The 18,627-nt window shown below is 43.5% G+C and overlaps 1 protein-coding gene across 1 annotated transcript; it reads right to left on the bottom strand.

The window, feature by feature from the left end:
* Window positions 1-619: 619 nt before the first annotated feature.
* LOC133366958 (G-protein coupled receptor 4-like) lies at window positions 620-12,838 on the bottom strand. The gene is made up of 4 exons (XM_061590515.1): window positions 12,796-12,838; window positions 8,020-8,096; window positions 7,024-7,153; window positions 620-1,748 (listed from the first exon to the last, which is right to left on the bottom strand). The coding sequence occupies exon 4, from the start codon at window positions 1,652-1,654 to the stop codon at window positions 620-622; it is 1,035 nt and encodes a 344-aa protein (XP_061446499.1). The 5' UTR covers window positions 1,655-1,748; window positions 7,024-7,153; window positions 8,020-8,096; window positions 12,796-12,838.
* Window positions 12,839-18,627: the final 5,789 nt, after the last annotated feature.

Genomic DNA, 18,627 nt, shown 5'->3' with positions numbered 1-18,627 from the left:
CTGCCAATGGATAACTATTATATTTAGAATTACCCATAACTGAGTTAGGATCCACATTTCTCCAGTTAAGGTCAACACTTTGATCTCAGTTCCAGAGGATCAGAAATCAAAGTAATGTTTTGAAGATCTGGGACAAGAATGCTTTCAGCCATTAGGTTCTGCATGTGGACGTTTAGTGGTTACTTCCTATATCCCATGGGTTCTCAACAAGGGGGGGAATTCCCCCCTGGGGGGAATTTTAGGATTCCAGGGGGGGAATTGGGACCATTATTCAGCAAAGTGTGATGTCCTGTAGATTATGTACAATCTGTAAAATTGTAGTTTGTTTTTAATTTAATCTGCGACATTCAATAAAGTTTATTGAATGTCACAGATTAAAATCAATTCTTGAACATGCAGCATTATTTTCATTTGCAAAATTAAATTATTATTTAAAGACCAGAAAGTGCTCCAAGAAATTCTGTTATAATATAAACTAAGAATTTTTTCTCTCACGAGAAACACCACCGTCACTCGCGAAACGTCAACACGCTATGAGAGACTATCTTGGGAAGGGGGGAATTATATTCTGAACAATGGTGAAAGGGGGGAATGGAGCAAAAAAAGTTGAGAACCACTGCTATATCCCAACCTGGTCTTGTGTCTGGTCACCACCAGTAACACACGGTGGAACCCCTTGCTGTTCTGACTTGTATAAGACTCCTGTCCTGTGAGCCTTGAAGCTGAAGACATGCTTGAACTCTGCCCGGACATCTTTGAGAAGCAGGATGTAAAGGAGAGGGTCAAGGATGTTGCCCAGGGTTGTTAAACACAAAGTTGTGTGTTCATAGATGAAGATGCCCCTTACCATGTCACAGCTTCTGGTTGCATCCCTTCTGAGCCTTGCTTCCATTACATATCTGTAAAATGAAATCACCTGGAAAGGCATGAAGAGGAGGAAGAAAGTGACAATGATGAGGGAGACGAAGCCGTAGATTTGCCTCTTTGCTCTCTGCTCCAGAGAGGCCACCTTCCTCAATTCAAGCAGGACCCTGAAGTAGAAGAACCCCATGAGAAGGCAAGGTATGAAGAAAGACAAGCTTGTGATGGACAATCTAAACTGACTATAGTCATAGTTCACCTCAGAGCCATCTAGGCAGTGCTCCTGCGTCAGCCCTGAACCCTGCATCTGTAAGCCAATGCCAACAGCACAGAGAGTTGCCACAAGGAGCCAACAAGCAATGCTCACCCTGGTGGCACCTTGCATGGTCTGCAGCCTGTGGAATCTGAGAGGATGGACCAGGCCAAAGTAGCGCTCCATGGCAATGAGGCACAGGAAGTTGTTTTTGGCGTAGAAGTTTGTGCGGAAAGCAAAGCCGGCTAGCACACATGCCCCTTTCCCCAGGCCCCATTTGTGATTGTGGTAGCTGTAGTACATCCAGAAAGGGAGGGTCAGGGTCTGCAAGATGTTGGCCAACACCAGGTTCATGATGTAAACAGAGAGGATGATGGATCTCTTCATCTGGTAGATCAAGGCCCAAAGTGCCAGGCTGTTCAGGGGCAGCCCAACTGCCAACACCACAGAATAGACAGGGAGTGTGAAGTACTTGGTGGTGTTAAAAGGCAAAGAGTGGCATATGGTAGCATTCATGACACCAATTGAGTTTTGACACATTTCCTCCCCACAGTGCCCTGTTCTTCCTGAACATCATCTCATGGCTACTGCAAACAGCACATATCTTGCTCGAACTTGGTGAGCTTTTCAAGACCTGAGGGGAAAGATTGCAAAAATAGATCAGGCAGTGCTCAGACTTAGAAATACGCGATATGCTGTGGGTTGTATCCAGCGTTAGTCCCAGGCCCCATCTGCCCTATACATTCAAAGCAGCAGCATACTACTTTAAATAGTAATGGCTTTCTCCAAAGAATCCTGGGAATTGTAGTTTGTAAAAGGTGTTGAGAGTTTTTAGGAGATTCCTATTCCCGTCACAGAGCTACAATTCCCAGAGTTCCCTGGTAGTTAAACTACTCTGAGAATTATAGCTCTGTGAGGGGAACAGTTTAGAGAAGGGCAGAGAGAAAATAAATATTAACTTCTTCTTGAGGGTCCCTCCTTCTAGTCTCATTTCTGACCTTTAGATTTCCCTTCCTGTTTGGCAATCAGTGGAAAACCTTTTAACTGGTTGCTATATAACGGACTAAGTAAGCAATTAGAAACTAATTGTGGAAAGCAATTGGGCTTTTTTTCCCTGGTTGCTGGGTTTGATTTTTCTGCCCAGAAACCTTTAAAAGGCCTCATGCTGAGTAACTATGATTGTATAGTAAGTGCTTTAAAAGAGTAAAGGATAAGTTAAGGTAGATATTGATTTGATTTTTTTTTTTTGTAAATTGTTTTGGGTTTTATTGTATTTTGTATTTGTATTTGTATTTGTGTGTAAGCTGTCTTGGGGGCCTATTTGGCCGAAAGGCGACCTAGAAATAAAACATAACATTTTTTTTTCAGATTACTTTAAGTTACCTCTTTATTTCACCCTTCAGTAATAGGCACCCACTCCTACTCTACTCAACATAATAACTGCAGAATAAACAAACTCTTACTTCTTCTTGCAGACAAACAAACATTGCTGCTTGGATATAGAACACAAATGAAACGGAAACAGAAAAGCAGAGCAAAGGAAAGTCCAAGAAATAGAGTTTAACTTCCCCTTAAGTTCTACTATTTAACTCTTCAAGGGTCATGTTACTACACAGCCTTTTCCCCCCAAGGATCCCTCAAGTTATTGTGGGGGAGGAGGGTTGTGCCTGGTTCACGGATGTCCTGAAATCCATAGAGGTCCATGGACTACAGGTTAAGAACCCCTGCTATAGGGTGATTGTGATAGTGAAACCTAATCCACCTTCAGTCAGGGAAAATCTTGATTGAGCAGACTTTTGGGTAGTCTTCCAGATGTGGGTTTTGTTGTGTACTCACCTTGCCTTATTCACTGAATTTTTCAGAAGGACCTATTCTTAAATTGCTGCTGTTCTTAAAACAAATTGTCCTTTCAATGGAGAGACTGTCATTGTCTGTCATGTCACAAAGTAAAAAGACAATCCCCCCAAAAAATATCCAGAGTGTGTGTGTGTGTGTGTGCGCGCGCGCGCGTAAAAGCATAGCTTTAGGGAGGGGCATTGCACCCATTTGCTTCACCCTGGCAAGGTTCCAAAACGTTTTTCACTATGGACCACTTGAAAATTGCCGAGGGTTCTGGCAGACGATGTTTTTGTGCCTGTAATGCACTGTACTAGATGCTGTATGATTTTCAGCTGTATTTTTACAGACAGTCCATGGACAACCTGAATGAAGCATGTGGACCACCAGTGGTCCACGGATCACAGTGCGAACCTCTGATATAGAAAATTGACAACAGTTGTAATAAAATGAAAAACAACAAGTACACTTCCAGGTTTGACGTAGACTCCGTTAGTGAATATTCATGGATTATTTTTAAGAGGTCTAAACTTGTTGCTGATTCTGGAACTAGGAGAACTGACAGTGTCTGGTGCTTAAAGCTTTCAGTTTCTGATGAAATTTCTGCAGGGTTTAAATCGCTCTCGTACTTTAATGCTAAATGCAATAATCCCACCTATAACATTAGTTATGATTTTGGCATCCCCTTGAATCAGGCACCTGGGCAAAGGGCCTGCTCACCCCATCCCAGCCCTGGCCTGGGAGACCAGGGTTCGAATCCCCACATAGCCATGAAGCTCACTGGGTGACCTTGGGCCAGTCACTGCCTCTCAGCCTCATGAAAACCCTATTCATAGGGTCGCCATAAGTCGGAATCGACTTGAAGGCAGCACATTTACATTTTAGATAGATCATAGGCCTGACTCAGTATAAAAGCAGCTTCCTCTTGTTCCTAAAAGCTGGACATCACCACCTTAACTGCCAAACAAAGGCTATCCCAGGGCAGCTGGTGGCTCGATGTCAGTGGGGCAGTGAAATCAGCTCTGAATTTTAGTCCAAATTGTCAAGAAAGTTCAGACTAAAACTCGGAGCGGATTTCACTGCCCCACTGTCATGGAGCCACTAGCCGCCATTGGGCTGTCCCAAATAGCAGTTGGAAGCTCAGCAGAGCTCCATAGAAGTGGCTGCCCTCACAAAAACTGGCAAGTTCCAGTTTCTGGTCTCTCACCCTTCCTGTGATCTGAGTCTTGATAGGAGAGGTCACCGGTACCTTCATGCTATAAACTTCTAATCTGAATAAGTTCTATGTCGCTTCTTGAAAGCATGCTCTTTGCAGCCTGTACTCGACTTGAAAGCCAGCCTGTGAAAGGGGAATTTCCATGAGATTTCACTGTGGTTGGAACTTTCCTGTGGTGCTGACACACTTTGCATGCCATGTCTGTCAAAATTCTTGTCCTCATCTGTGCCAACGATCAACTAGAAGCCTGTGCTCGCATGCAAGGCACTTTACACATGTTCAGAGGCATCCTCCCCAGTGTGCAGGCGACACCACTTGCAGGTGGGAGGTTCTGGATTTTTAGTTTTCAGGAACAGGTTCTGATATCAGCAGTCTGCAGTTCAACAGGTGGGGTGAGGCAGAAACTGGGGAAGGAGAAGACTCTTTCCAGCCAGTGGAGACCTTTTCCTGCCCTCCCTAAGAGTTGCAGCTTTTCTGGTAGAAGTGAAGACTTTCCAGGCCAAGGGCAGGGAACCAGTGGCTCTACAGATGTTGCTGGACTCCAACTCCCATGAGCCCCAACCAGCATGGCCCATGTTCAACCACATCTGGAGGGCCACAATTTCCGAACTCCTGATCTAGGCAGAACATCAGAGCTCTCTGATTTTTCCATTGCCTTGCTTCCTATGAGCTGCCTATTACCAGCTCAAGAGGTTCTCTGAAGCTGATTCCTGACAGAAGATTGCTACTGTGTGTCAAGTGCTCTTACCTGCAAATGGGTACTTATGCAGTTTGCCACTCCATCAGAGCAGACAGAAACCACAAGATCTAGTTCTTCTCACTGAAGTCCCTGACCTATGTCTCATCTGTACCACATCAGACTGCAGAGTGGGGACTGGCAAGGCTGAAGGCTCTTCCATGCAGTTCTCTGCACAGAGAAAACTAGCTGGGAGGTTCTTGCATAGTCTCTTCCCTGATATGCTAGATTTCTATGTGCAGGAGCCTTTTGTTTTTTGTGGGAGGGCATGTGAGCCTTTTTGGTCTGACCTAGCAAGGCTCTTCATATATTCTTAAAATAAACTGGGGACCCTAAGGCCAGGGGAATATGACCTCTATTTATTTACCAGTTAACATACTGTATTTCATATCATGTCTTTCAGCCTCACCAAGTCAGCTTACAAAACATCAGTTAAAAACCATATACACAATTAATAAAACAAACAATTGTATCCTGCATGTCAGGAATGGACAGAGAAGGGAGGCTGGTATCTACTGGTAGATCTCTGGGAGATTTGCAGTAGATTGACAAGAGTCTCTAACTCCCAATAACAATTGCTAAGAAGTCTACCCCCCCCAAAAAAAACATAGGTTGCTGAAAAAGATAGTGGAGGGAAAACTAGAGACTGTCTAACTCAGTTCTACTCGAAGTAAACCCATCTAAAATTAATGAAGCTATGTTAGTCATGTTCATTAACTTCAATAGGTCTACTCTGAGTAAGACTAGAACTGGATAAACCCTAGGAGTCAATTTTATCCAAACCCACATGTGAGTTTGTTTAGGGTGCTGATCACAAAATTCTGTAGGTCTAGGCATAGACGAATCTGCCCATTTTGTGGTTTCTCATTTTTTGCGTCTTAAATTCTGTTCTCCACACTTCTGGATCAGTTTGCAATTGTTTTATTTTTCTCAAACTCCCCATGAAAATTAATCAGCATGTTCGTCCACAATTCTCCTAACATACACCTTTTTTTGTATGTTTGCCATATGCTCATTTTTGCAAACAATTTCCCTAAAACGTAATACATTTTTCTATGTTATTTTCACTAATATATACATTTTATGCATATTTTTCTCCTAATATACAAATTTGTACGTAGTATTTGGTTGAAGAACTGCATTACAACATTTAGAGAAGTATGACTTTTGGAAGGATAGCTGTGTTTCAGTTGGCATATTTCAGAAAGTGTGAATTAGGTAGGTTTGCGTCAAGATTCTAACTAAACCCACTTTCTTCCCCAGCCATACTGGATGTGTTCACAGAGGCATCCCGTTCCTTAATTCTTAGTGAATGTCCACACAGTTCCCACCAATATTTTTCACCTGGATCTCAGGTGGTGGATCTCAGAGTTCAAGCACGAAACAAAGTAGATCCCACAACCCCTGATGTATGTGGCGGACAGCACAATACTAAACAACTTTACTCAGAAGTAAGTTCCATTGAGTACAATGGGACTTACTCAATGGAGGCTGGTGCCTCCGATATCAGCAGGGAATCTGCTCTGGGTTTTAGTCCGAACTTGATATTGCACCTTAGACAGCTCCCTGAAAGTTTGTACTAAAACCTGCTGTGGATTGACTGCCCCACTGATATTGAAGCCACCAGTCTGCATTGGACTTACTACCTAGTAAGTGTACCCAGGGTTGCAATCAGGATGAATGAGCAGATTCCATCCTGCAATTCTTTGTTAGGCTGCATACACACTATAATTCAAAGCAGATCTTGGGAACTGTAGTTTACTCCTCACAGAGCTATAATTCCCAGCACCTTTAGCAGACTACAGTTCCCAGGATTCTTTGAGGACACAATGTGCTTTAAGTATGCTTTAAATGTGTGGTGTGTACACAGCCTATGTAGTGTAAAAACAGGACTACTGTTATCCAAGAAACGGTACCAGCAAATGTTTGTCATTAGAGCTTTCACAAACCAAACACCTGAGATTGGTCTCTAAGATTAAGATTTATTTTGCAACTTGTAGCCAAAGGCCACAAGAGAAAGAGGTATAATGATATACTTGGAACTAAGAAGAGAGCATCCACATGTGGGCATTAAGAAAAAGAATTATTTTAAAAAACAGTAACAATAAATGAATGACTTACCCCATTGCTGTCTCAAGAGATGATTCTCCCTCCTGCCGGCCTGTGAATGCTTCATTCTTCGGAGTTGCATGCATCTTCCTGTCGTCATTGTAGCAGTGGTTTTTGTGACTCAAATAGCATGCAAACAGCACTAGCCTCAGTTAAGCTATAACTACCAAGCTCTACATCAGAGGAGGCAGCGACCTGGGAGCTCAGTAAAACTGCCTTGGGTTTTACATATCACTATGACTTTGCTGTGTGATCCCTGTTCTTTTTCCTAAAGCTTTGACTGATACAACACCTGCTGCTGTTCCTGGACCAGGAGAGTTTAACCACAGTAGTCCAGGCACCTGTGACTGCAAGTGGATTAGTGTAATACAATCTATGTAGAGCTTCCCTTGTGCTCCGTCCAGAAACTACAGTTACTGCAGAATGCAGCAGCATGATTGCTAACAGGAGTGAAACCCTGTCAGCATATAACATCCCTGCTCCAAGATCTGCACTGGCTGCCAATTTGTTATCGGGCAAGCTCAAAGTATATATGGTCAGTATATAAAGCTCAAATCATTGTTTTAAATCCCTTAACAGCAGAAGGATCACTCTACTCCCTATCTACCCACTTGACCACTTTGATCTGTGGAACAAGCATTTTTACAATTGCGACACAATCTCTGTTCTGCACTTGTAAGGAATCAGTCTTGCAGGGTGGCAGTTCCTATTCTCTGGAATTTAGGGTTGCCAGGTCAGAAGTATCCCAAACCCTGAGATTTCAGGGGTGGGCCCTAGTGATGTCATTAAGCATGATACATTAAGCATCAGCCACACTTGCTTGGAGCATACCACTCAAACAAAAACATTATCTGTTTGGAATAGGGTTGCCAGGTTCAGGGCCTGAGACTGATCCTGTATCTTTAGGAGAAGAGAAAGTCAGCCAAGTGCAGGTGTTCTTGCAACCCTGTAACGGGAAAAACCACAAAGTAGAATTCTCCCTCCCCCCTGCACAACTTTTAAAGATACAGAAGACCTCTTGGTTGCCAGGCCCAGCTGTCTTTTAACATGGCTGCTCCAAACTTCCTTACAAACTTGACGGTTCACTGCAGAGAGAAAAATGAGTAGAAGTTAAAAAGATTCTCTACCCTTTTCTGCCTACCCTATGGGCTACTATATATTCACTGGCAGCCAACCCATTTCCAGTGAGTAATAACTGACAGAGAGAAACCACACATGGTTTGTTCTACCTTCACAGGCAGCAGCTTAAGAACAACAACAATTGCAGTCATAGTTCCCAGTACGTGAATTCTCTTTGGCCACTATTGGGCCTATTGGGCCAGAAACAAACCATCATGCAACCCACAAGGCGCATCATCAGTGGGTGTATGGAGGTTTAGCTGAGTGCATAGAACCACTGTTGTTGCTTCTATGGATGTAAGCGAATGATGTCAGAGGTAAATGAAATGCCAAGAAAAAGACAGCCATTATTGCCTAAATGCAATACCATACCAACCACAACAAGATTCCTATGAGTAAGGCAAAAAACTCAGCATCCCACAACCAGTCAGGTTTCCTAATCAAAACTAAGAACATCCTGGCAGCCAGTCGGCCAAGGTCAGAGAAATCCCCAATACCTCTGCTCTGAAACCTATAGTGGTTGCAGATTTGCTACTAGACCAAGTTCAAGGTGTGGTTTCCATGTTACAGGTTCCACATAGTACTTGTTCTGCTCTTGTAAGAAATCAATCCTTTAGAGTAGCAGCACCTATTCTTTGGAACTCCCTGCCTATTGACATTAGGCAGATGCCTTCATTGTACTTCTTTTGACAGCTGCTAAAAACATTTTTGTTTAGGCAAGCCTACCCAGGCATGAAAAAGCTATTACAGAATCATAGAGTTGGAAGGGGCCTATAAGCCCATCAAGCCCAACCCCCTGCTCAATGCAGGAATCCAACTTAAAGCATACCCGACAGGTGGCTTTCCAGCTGCCTCTTGAATGCTTCCAGTGTTGGACAGCCCACCATCTCCTGAGGTAATTGCTTCCATTGTTGTAGTTTTTCATCTGTTTTTAACTTATTGTTGGTTTTATTATTTTGAATTATTTTAAATATGTCTTTAACTGATTTTGCCAATAATTTCATTGTTTTGATCTCTTCTATAAATCGCTTTGAAGGTTTGTTTTTTTTTACAATAAAGCGGTATATAAATATTGTAAATAAAATACATAAATAAATTTGGAAGTGACTGTGGTCCTTGGGCCTCTTTCCACTTTTAGGAACAAAGGAATCTGCCTTATACTGACTCAGGCCATTTGGTACCATCTAGCTCAGTACTGATGACATGGACTAGCATTGGCTCTCCAGGATTCCAGGCAATAGTCTTTTCCAGATATCAAATCTTGGACCTTTACATGCAAACCATGTGCCCTCCCACTGAGATATAGCCCTTCCCCTGTTTTAAAAAAGTATATTTTAAATTTGTTTTTTTCAATTCACTCTTGAATGCACAGCACACCAAGGGCAGGTCCACACCATTCATTTAAAGTACATGCAACACACAATGGAAGCATACGAATCTCACCACAGAATCATGGGAACTGTTGTAGTATGTTAAGGGTGGTGGAAACTCTGACTATGAAGGGGAAACTACACTTCCCAGGATTCTTTGGGGGAAGTCATGCATTTTAAATGCAAGTTGAACATGCTTTAAATATATTGTGTGGATCTACTTAATAAACTTTGCCTGCATGTAAATCATTGTAATTAATTTTTTAAAATGAAAATCAGCTACAAAGTTTACTTGGTGACCATGGGCCATCTCTCAGCCTAATCTACCCCTCAGAGTGAAAACAACAAAGGGAGTCCGTGACCACCCCAAGGAAGAAGGGCACGTTTAAAATGTAGAGGAAATAATAATGTACAACCATACTGTAAAATCAGATACTTATTGTGAAGTAGTATGAAGAAATATTTATATAAGCACGACTGTCAAAGAAGTTTATTATTTACACAACCTGTAAATATATTTTAGTGAAATCCTATGCATATTTACTCAGAAGCAAGTCCCAATGTATTCAATGGGGCCTACTCAAACAGGGAAATTTGCACAGGACTGCAACCTCAAGTGATAAGGAACTTCTCTCACCCAGCCCAAAATTCAGAATCATGCCACTTTAAGCTGTTTTGCAACTGCTTCATACTTGTTTTATGGATATTGGATTTTAAATGAATTTAGTTCTTGTTGTGAGCTGCCTTGGTTTCCAACCCTACTTCACAGGGTTGTTGGAAAGATTCCATATACACACACACTGGAGATGTAAAAATACATCACTCCATATAATAGTTTATTATCAAAACCAGTTGATTATTGCAGAACATTTAAAAAATAAAATAAAATCAATATTAGTTTCGTACAAAAAAAAGCAGTGACACCTAGGTAAGCCCTGCCTAATTGCTTTAAAAATAGGATTGGAGAGGAAGAGAAGGATTTACAACACAAGCACAATCCTTTGCTATGTTCCCTCAAAAGTTCCATTGATTTTTAGCACAATCCTAACCATGTCTACTCAAAAGTAAGTCCTATTGAATTCAATGGGCGTTTACCCCCAGTGTGTTGGATTAGCTTTGCAGCTTTACTCCCAGAAAAGCAAGGACAGAATTAAAGCTCCATATTGGGAAGGTTTTCAAAGCAGGCTATGAATTAGACAAACTGCCCTCCAACAGCCCAGGAAATTTTAAACAAGTTGGATGCACATTTCTTTTAAATTTCTGTTCAAAAATTATTTGAAATATAAAATTTATAATATGCTATTTTTACAAATAATTTCAGAAACCCTGAGTGTACACTTTTACTATAACTGAAATTGTTTACAGTAAACAATTGCCCACCAAGATCCTGTTGTGATTTTTTTTGTTCTATATCTCCTGACCTGCACACACAGAGAAAGCTATAAACCAGGAAAAGACAACAGTTTTCCGGTCTTGCAATGGGTTCTAGCTGTTGGCTGGAGGTCAACAAATCTCTTGTCAATCACAATCCTGACTTCACTTATTCGCTACAAACATGAAACTGCAGGGTTACAGCAGCCAGTTATGAACTCATTTAACAGAAATTGGGGTGTGTGTGACATTTTGGTGTATACCTCTTGAACCAGCCCACCTAGAAAAAAAAATCTTTTAGTAAATCAAAGCTGAGAGTCCAGAGATTGGGATGACTCACCCGGAGAGGACCCCTAAAATCTGGAGTCTGTGGGTGAAAACCAGAGACCTGGCAACCCACATGTAGACCATTGAAGTTAATGGACATGAATAACTTAGGTTCATTAATGTCAGTGGGTCACTTTGCTACCGCCCTTCCTTGGACTGTGGGGCCTGCTCAGATTTTCCTTTCTCGCCTCTTTGTGCCTTAATGCTGCGCCTGGCTCACTGAAAAAGGGGGTGTTATGGCAGATAGAGGAAGCTGTGACGCAGGCTTCTTTCCCCCTCGCACTCCCTGAGCAACTCTGGTTTCACAGGCCACTTCCCTGGTTGAGGTTTAGACCTCTGGCTCTTTACAGCTGCCTATTGCTCTGTTTTGGGGAAGAGGGAGGGTCAGCTGTACAGGAAGAAAGCAAAATACCAGTCTGTTCAAACCTACAACTCCTCTGAAAGCCTAAAGAAGAGCTAAATATATGAGAAGACCCTGCTTCTCCACATCATTCCATGATACATGTTCAGCTACAGCAGGGGTGGGGAGATACAGGCCTCAGGGTCAAAAGTGGCCTTCTAAGCTTCTGTGTCTGCCTGGTTGGGACTCTCTTTCAGCCACATCCCCTACAGTGTCCCTTAACTTTTTTGTTTAGCTAGAATGCATCCTTGAGCTCTGTCTCTGTCTCTTGGTTACCTGGATGTGTATGTGTGTGTGTGCGTGTGTAAACTAGCCTACTGTACAAAGGGAGAATTTAGATTCATGGTTCCACCCACTGGGCTTGCCCACCACTGGTATGTGACCCTCAGGAGTGTAGTTGTTCAGGGTCTCAGGGGGTCTCAGACCCCTTGCCTTTTTAGGAGGAGAGTCCCAATGTCTCCAGCATCCTACAAGCCAATCAGCATGAAAGGGGAGAGTGTTCGCCACTGAGAAAAGAATGGTTTTAGATGAATTGATGTTATGACTTGTTGATTTGTATATTGATTTATGTACTTTGCATTGTTGTATGTCGCCTAGAGTGTCCGTTAACTTGGACAGATAGGCTACTAACAAATAAAATTTTATTATTATTATTATTTCTAATATGCTTCCTTGTCCTTTCCTGCTTATTGCAGCCTATCAGGGTGAATGGAGGTGAGTCAGCCACTGAGAAGACTCTTCTCAGTAGCTAACACACTTCTCTTTTATGCTCCTTGGCTCCTACGAACATCTGTTGTGGTGGGTGAAGGCATTAACAAGGATCTCATTCTCAGCCCAGCAGCAAAAAAAGAAAGGAGGGGGAGAGGGAGGGCATGGCCATGACTATCATGAAAGGACCCTGCACTTCTGAATCTGCCACTACACTACTGGTGGCCCTTGGAAGTTTGCCCAGAAGGGAAAACGGCCTTCAGACTGAAGCAGAAGCCATGGTAAGTCAGATGACAAATACGGATCACGCAGCTGGGACAAAGGTGGTCAAAGAGTTAGGACAGCAGCAAAAGGAGAAAGTGAGAACAAGATAGGAAATCTAAAGAAAAAGATCAGTTCCTATGACTAGTGAAAAATAGTTTTTCTGTAGAGCTATGTCATGGTCGTTCTAATGCCAAAACAACAACAAAACCCCTTGCCCTGACCTACCAAATGCATGGTAGAGTTGAGGTTCAAACTGGGAACGTCCTGATCTGTAATGTCTGTCTCCCTGACACAACATGGCACGTCAGACCAGGCGACCACCTTGCCGAAGCAAAGCAGGCATGGGTCTAGCAAGCTCCTGGCTGGGAAGCACAGGTGCATCATCCTGGGTTCTGTGATGGGAATACGGTGGGATATACATGCAAGAAAACAGAAATAAATAAAATCATAAATACATAAGCTCTCACTCCCCTTTGGAGATTTTGCTCTGACAGCCCTGATCTCAACGCCTTTACACACTGCCTGACTCTCCATATGGCTGCAAGCGAGGCATTAATTGTTGCCACTTAACTGTCTGCCCATCAGCTTATCCATCCCTCCACCCTTCTGTTGCCCAAGGTAGCCTTCTTTTTTCAGCCGCTAATAAGCTTACACAGGAGAGGATGACAAAAAGGATTTTGTCTTCCAGGCAGTCTCTAACTAATCTGACTCACCGAGGAATCAAAATATGGGACTGTCAAGCCAGCCTGTAAGGGACACGACAAAAAGCAACAGACTCAAGTGAACTGGGTGGAACGTTGGTGGGATTGCACATCGCACAAAGCCTCTTCTCTGTCTTGGCCATATATAAGTGTGAGTTGGAATCCATTTAATTTCAAGTTACTGAGTGAGCTATTGAGATCATAGCGTGATTTGGATGTGGGAGACAGAGGGAGATGACAAGCAACAGAAGAAATTCTGCTCTAAGGAAGGGCCATACCTCAGTGGTAGGGCATCTGCAGAAGGCCCCAGGTTCAATCCCCGGGCTCTCCAAGGTAGGGCTGGAAGAAAACCCTGTCTGAAACCTTGGAGAGCTGCTGCCAGTCAGTGTTGACAATACTGAGCTAGATGGATCAATGGTCTGACTCAGTATAAGGCAGCTTCCTGTACCTTTCAGAAGATACTTCTAAACGGGGTTGGATAGATTTCAATCTTCTGGAATCTTCTTTGATTTTCTTTCCCCCTTCAACAACTCTGAGGTCCGTCAACCAGCGCGAGGTGCAAAACAATGACTCAGCCAGACAGACATATGCTGGGAATTAAGAAACAGGACAACTGCTTTTATTGTGTAATGGACAAAAACTTTATTATTTTGTTCTGCTGATATAGTAAACATGTACCATCTTTTATTTCAGTGGTTCTTAACCTTTTTTGGGTCACAGACACCTTTGAGAATCTAATATGGACCCCCATAAGTAAATAAATACAATTTATTATATTGCATTGGAAATTTATTTCTTAAAAAATGTGCTTGGTTCACAGACCCTCTGTAGGCTATCCATGGACATCCTAGGGCTCACAGGTTAAGAATCCCTGGGGGGTGGATTGTGAGAGGGCTTTTTTTTTAGTTATTGCTATAGTTAGATAGTGGTGTTGGAGGAGAGCTTTGTGCATACCATGGACCGTGAAAAAGACAAATAATTGGGCATTAGAACAAATTAAACCAGAACTATCACTAGAAGCTAAAATGATGAAACTGATGTTATCATACTTTGGACACATCATGAGAAGACATGATTCACTAGAAAAGATAATAATGCTGGGGATAACAGAAGGGAGTAGAAAAAGAGGAAGGCAAAACAAGAGATGGATTGATTCCATAAAGGAAGCCACAGACCTGAACTTACAAGGTCTGAACAGGGTGGTTCATGACAGATGCTCTTGGAGGTCGCTGATTCATAGGGTCGCCATAAGTCGTAATCGACTTGAAGGCACATAACAAACACAAATAGTTAGATAACTGATTTTCTGCATATCACCCAGAGATCTACCAGTAGATCCTGATATATCTTCTGTCCACCCCGTTCTAAAAGATAATTTTTTTGTTCAGGAAACCACATTTTTTGCTCCAAGGCTGACTTCTTGTAAAGTACAGCAAGTGATCCTGTTGTACCTGCATAAGAATTCCCTGCCAGCTCCCCACCTCAAGCTTTGTCGCCCATCTAGTATTGTAGCAGTGTGAGAGGTTTTGCCAGAGAGGACTAGAAACAGAGAACCTGTTCTTGCAATCTCATACGGAATTGCACAAAATCAGGGCCGGTCCTACTATTAGGGAGAGATGAGCAACCTCTTCTTGCAGTCTCATATTGAACTGCACACTGCTGCTTCTCACGGGCTGCAAGGTGGTATGGTTGAAATCCAAAATCAGCAGTTTCTGGGTCATTGCGGTTGCATCAGCCAAATGCTTCAGTGTGTATTCAGTGCTAATCCTACTCAGAGCAGACTCATTGAAGCTAATGGACAGGACTGAATTAGATACATTCATTTCAGTGGGTCTTCTGTGAGTAGGACTTAGATACAACTCTCCATCTTCTTCTCTCTTGCCCCTTGGAAACTAGCTTTGTTATCTAGCTTTGCCAATAGCACATATGAATAATGCAAATACCTTTTGAGTTGTTCAGAGCCCTTTTGTCAGCAATGCAAATATTTTGTGTTGTAACTAAGCTAGCCCTTCCTATATGTAACATTTTGTGTCCTTTCCATTCTTCCTGATGAAGAGTCCTGCAAAAAGTGTGCATAGTATAGTGTCCCTAATGAAAGGGATTGTTTACCTAATTCCACACAGGGGAAGCTACGTTAGTCTGTTGCATCAAAAACAGACGAGAGTCTTGTGTCACACTTTAAAGACTCACAGGGCAATCCTATACACCAGGAATAGTAGGCCTCCTGGTATGGATGGAAAGGTCTGTCAATTTCAGTTCTCTTGTTTTGTCATTTTTCTGATCTTAAATTCAGTTCTCCACATTTCTGCAGCAATTTTTGGATTATTTTGTTTAAATCATCATGAAAATTCATCAGCAATTTGGTGTGAATTTCTCCTAATAAACACATTTTTGCATGCAGTTTTGTTCAGTGTACATATTTTTGCAGGCAATTTTCCCAATTATAAAGCTTTTGATATGCTATTTTCACGAATGTATTAATTTTTATGCACACTTTCCCTTAATAAATGCATTTTTGTAAACACTGATTAGAGAACTGCCTCGCAAAATTTGCAGAAGTGTGAACTTTGAAAGATGGATATGTTTCCATTCTCATATTGTTTCAGAAAGTGTGGATTTGACAGATTCACCTTTAAATGCAAACTGAATCCAATTCTTCCCCCATCCAGTCCTCTCGATTCAACTCTCAGTACTCTCTCCCAGTCACACAACCCTCCCCAGCCAATTCCCCTCATCATTCTGCTCCGCAAGGTCCTTGAGTCCTTTTGCCAGGCTGGGATTTGTGCTTGACCTGCAATGATGCCTTTCCTTTGCCCGGATGGCTAGTGGAGTGATGTGCAGGGGGGTGTAGAAACCTCTACTTTTCACATAGCTGGAATGTAAGGATTGTACATATGTAAAGAGTTGCATTGAGAGCCAATGTGGTTTAGCGGTTAGAGTGTTGGACTAGGAGGACCTGAGAGACCAGGTTCAATCCCCCCTCCCTAAAGCCCTGAAGCTTACTGTGGGACCTTGGGCCTCTATGTCTGAGCCTAGCCTACCTCACAGGGTTGTTGTGCAGATAAAATAGGGAGGGGGAGAATAATGTATGCCAACTTGAGTTCCTTGGAGAAGTGAAATATAAATGTAATAATAAGTCCACTGCACTGCATACTTTTCTATCTATACCCATTCACAGTTTGCCTCCAGCCTGACCCACTTCTGGTATGCCGCCCTCACAAGGTTGCCCTTGAGGGAATGTGGCCCTTGGATTGGAAAATGCTGCCCCTCCCGGCTGTACATGAATTACACCAATCAGGAACTGGCTAAGCAGCAGGAAGCAGAGAGTAGGAATAAATGGACAGTTCTCCCAACGGAGGGATGTAGAAATGGGAGGGCAACAGTGCTCTCCTAGTGACTCTTAACTCCTTTAGCTAACTACAGTTCCCAGGATTCCTTCGGAGCAGCCATGACTGTTGAAGTGGCTTGCTACTCCTTTAAATGCATAGTGCAGATGGGGCCTCTGATAATGTCTCTTGCATCCCCAGATGGAGGATAGAGAAAGGTGTGTGTAGAAACTGGCAGATTGCACAAAGGTAATGTTTGCTTTCATTGCTCCACCCGTTGCTTTTACCTCTCGCCTCAGCTGACTATTGGCATGTGACCTTTGGAACCTTCTCGGGAGAAGGGGTGTGGCTATGTGGAGTGGGCTTGGCCTAGGGACTTCTGATAGGGGCAGGGCTGTAGCTCACGGGCAGAGCATCTGCTTTGCATACAGAAGGTCTCAGGTTCTGGCTCCAGGTAGGGGTGGGAGAGAGCTGCTGCCAGTCAGTGTAGACAATATTGCACTAGATGGACTTCTGGTCTGACTCGGTATAAAGCAGTTTCATATCTTCCTCAAAGTTTCCTTTATTTTATTTATTATTTATTAAATGTATACCCCGCCCTTCCTCTCAGAAGGAGCCAATCAGTGCTGCTGCAGCCCTCCAAAGGCAGGGTTCGGTACCCTGCGATGCCTAGACCAAGTGTGGGGAACCTTTGGCCCTCCAGATGTTGCTGAACCACTAGTGCAGCCTTTCCCAACCAGTGTGCCTCCAGATGTTGTTGGACCACAACTCCCATCAGCCTCAGCCAGCATTGCCAATGGTCAGGAAGATGAGAATTGTGGTCCAACAACATCTGGAGGCACAGTGGTTGGGAAAGGCGGCACTAGCGGCTGGTGCCCATTGACGCTGGTGGGGTGGAAGGCAGTGAGACCAACAGTAGGCAGAGCGGTAGAGCCAAGCAGTGGTGTAGTCGTCCAGGGTCTCAGAGGGCCTTAGACCCCTTACTTTTTTGAGAGCAGGGTCCCAGCAGGGTCCCTATATCTCCAGCGTCCTACGAACCAATCAACATGAAAGGGGAGTGTGTTAGCTACTGAGAAGAGTCTTCTAACATGCTTCCTTGTCCTTTCCTGCTGATTGGAGCCAATCAGAGTGAAAGGTGGTGAGTCAGCTTTTCAGTAGTTAACACTCTCCTCTTTCCTGTTGATTGGTTCGTAGGATGCAAGGGCAACACTGAGAGGGAGTAGAAGGAGGAGAAATCTGGCTGGCAGCACCACCTCCTAGAGAGATAAGTAAGAAGGCAGGCAGGTGCAGGATGGCTGAGGGCAGATGGAAGTTGGTGCGGTGTTGCCCCACTAGCCTCTGCCGTGCTGAGCTACAACTCCCATCAGCCCAATCCAGTGGTCATGCTGGCTGGGACTGATGGGAATTGTAGTTCAAAAAAGTAACTTTGCCAAGCTCTACACCACACCAGGCAGACACACGCCGTTTGCCATGTGGCCCTTTGCCAGTTCCTCATTCCTATGCTGCTGGCCACAAGCAAACATAATAATAATAATAAAATTTTATTTCTAGGCCGCCTATCTGGCCGAATTAACGGCCACTCTAGGCGGCGTACATAGACTAAAATATAACATAGAGTAAAATATAACATATAATACTAAACAACCCCCCCGTAGTCTATAGACATCCCGAGCAGCAGGTTCATGCACACATACACACACACGGTCTCTGGCCCCTTCAGCAGTTGCTGCTTTTGTAGCTGGAGAGAGACAGGGCCCCACCCCTCCAGGCCAGGTGGAAATCAGCCAGAAATGCAGGGAGCAGGTCTTGTAGAAACTCACACAGGTAGATGGTCTCTGGCCTCTTCAGCAGTTGCTGCTTTTGTAGCTGGAGAGAGACAGGGCCCCACTCCTCCAGGCCAGGTGGAAATCAGCCAGAAATGCAGGGAGCAGGTCTTGCAGAAACTCACACAGGTAGATGGTCTCTGGCCCCTTCAGCAGTTGCTGCTTTTGTAGCTGGAGAGAGACAGGGCCCCACCCCTCCAGGCCAGG

The sequence above is a fragment of the Rhineura floridana genome, chromosome 11, assembly GCF_030035675.1.
Source record: "Rhineura floridana isolate rRhiFlo1 chromosome 11, rRhiFlo1.hap2, whole genome shotgun sequence".
Classification (NCBI taxonomy): domain Eukaryota; kingdom Metazoa; phylum Chordata; class Lepidosauria; order Squamata; family Rhineuridae; genus Rhineura; species Rhineura floridana.
The sequence above is the reverse complement of the archived record's forward strand: the minus strand, read 5'-3'. Positions and strand labels throughout refer to the sequence as shown.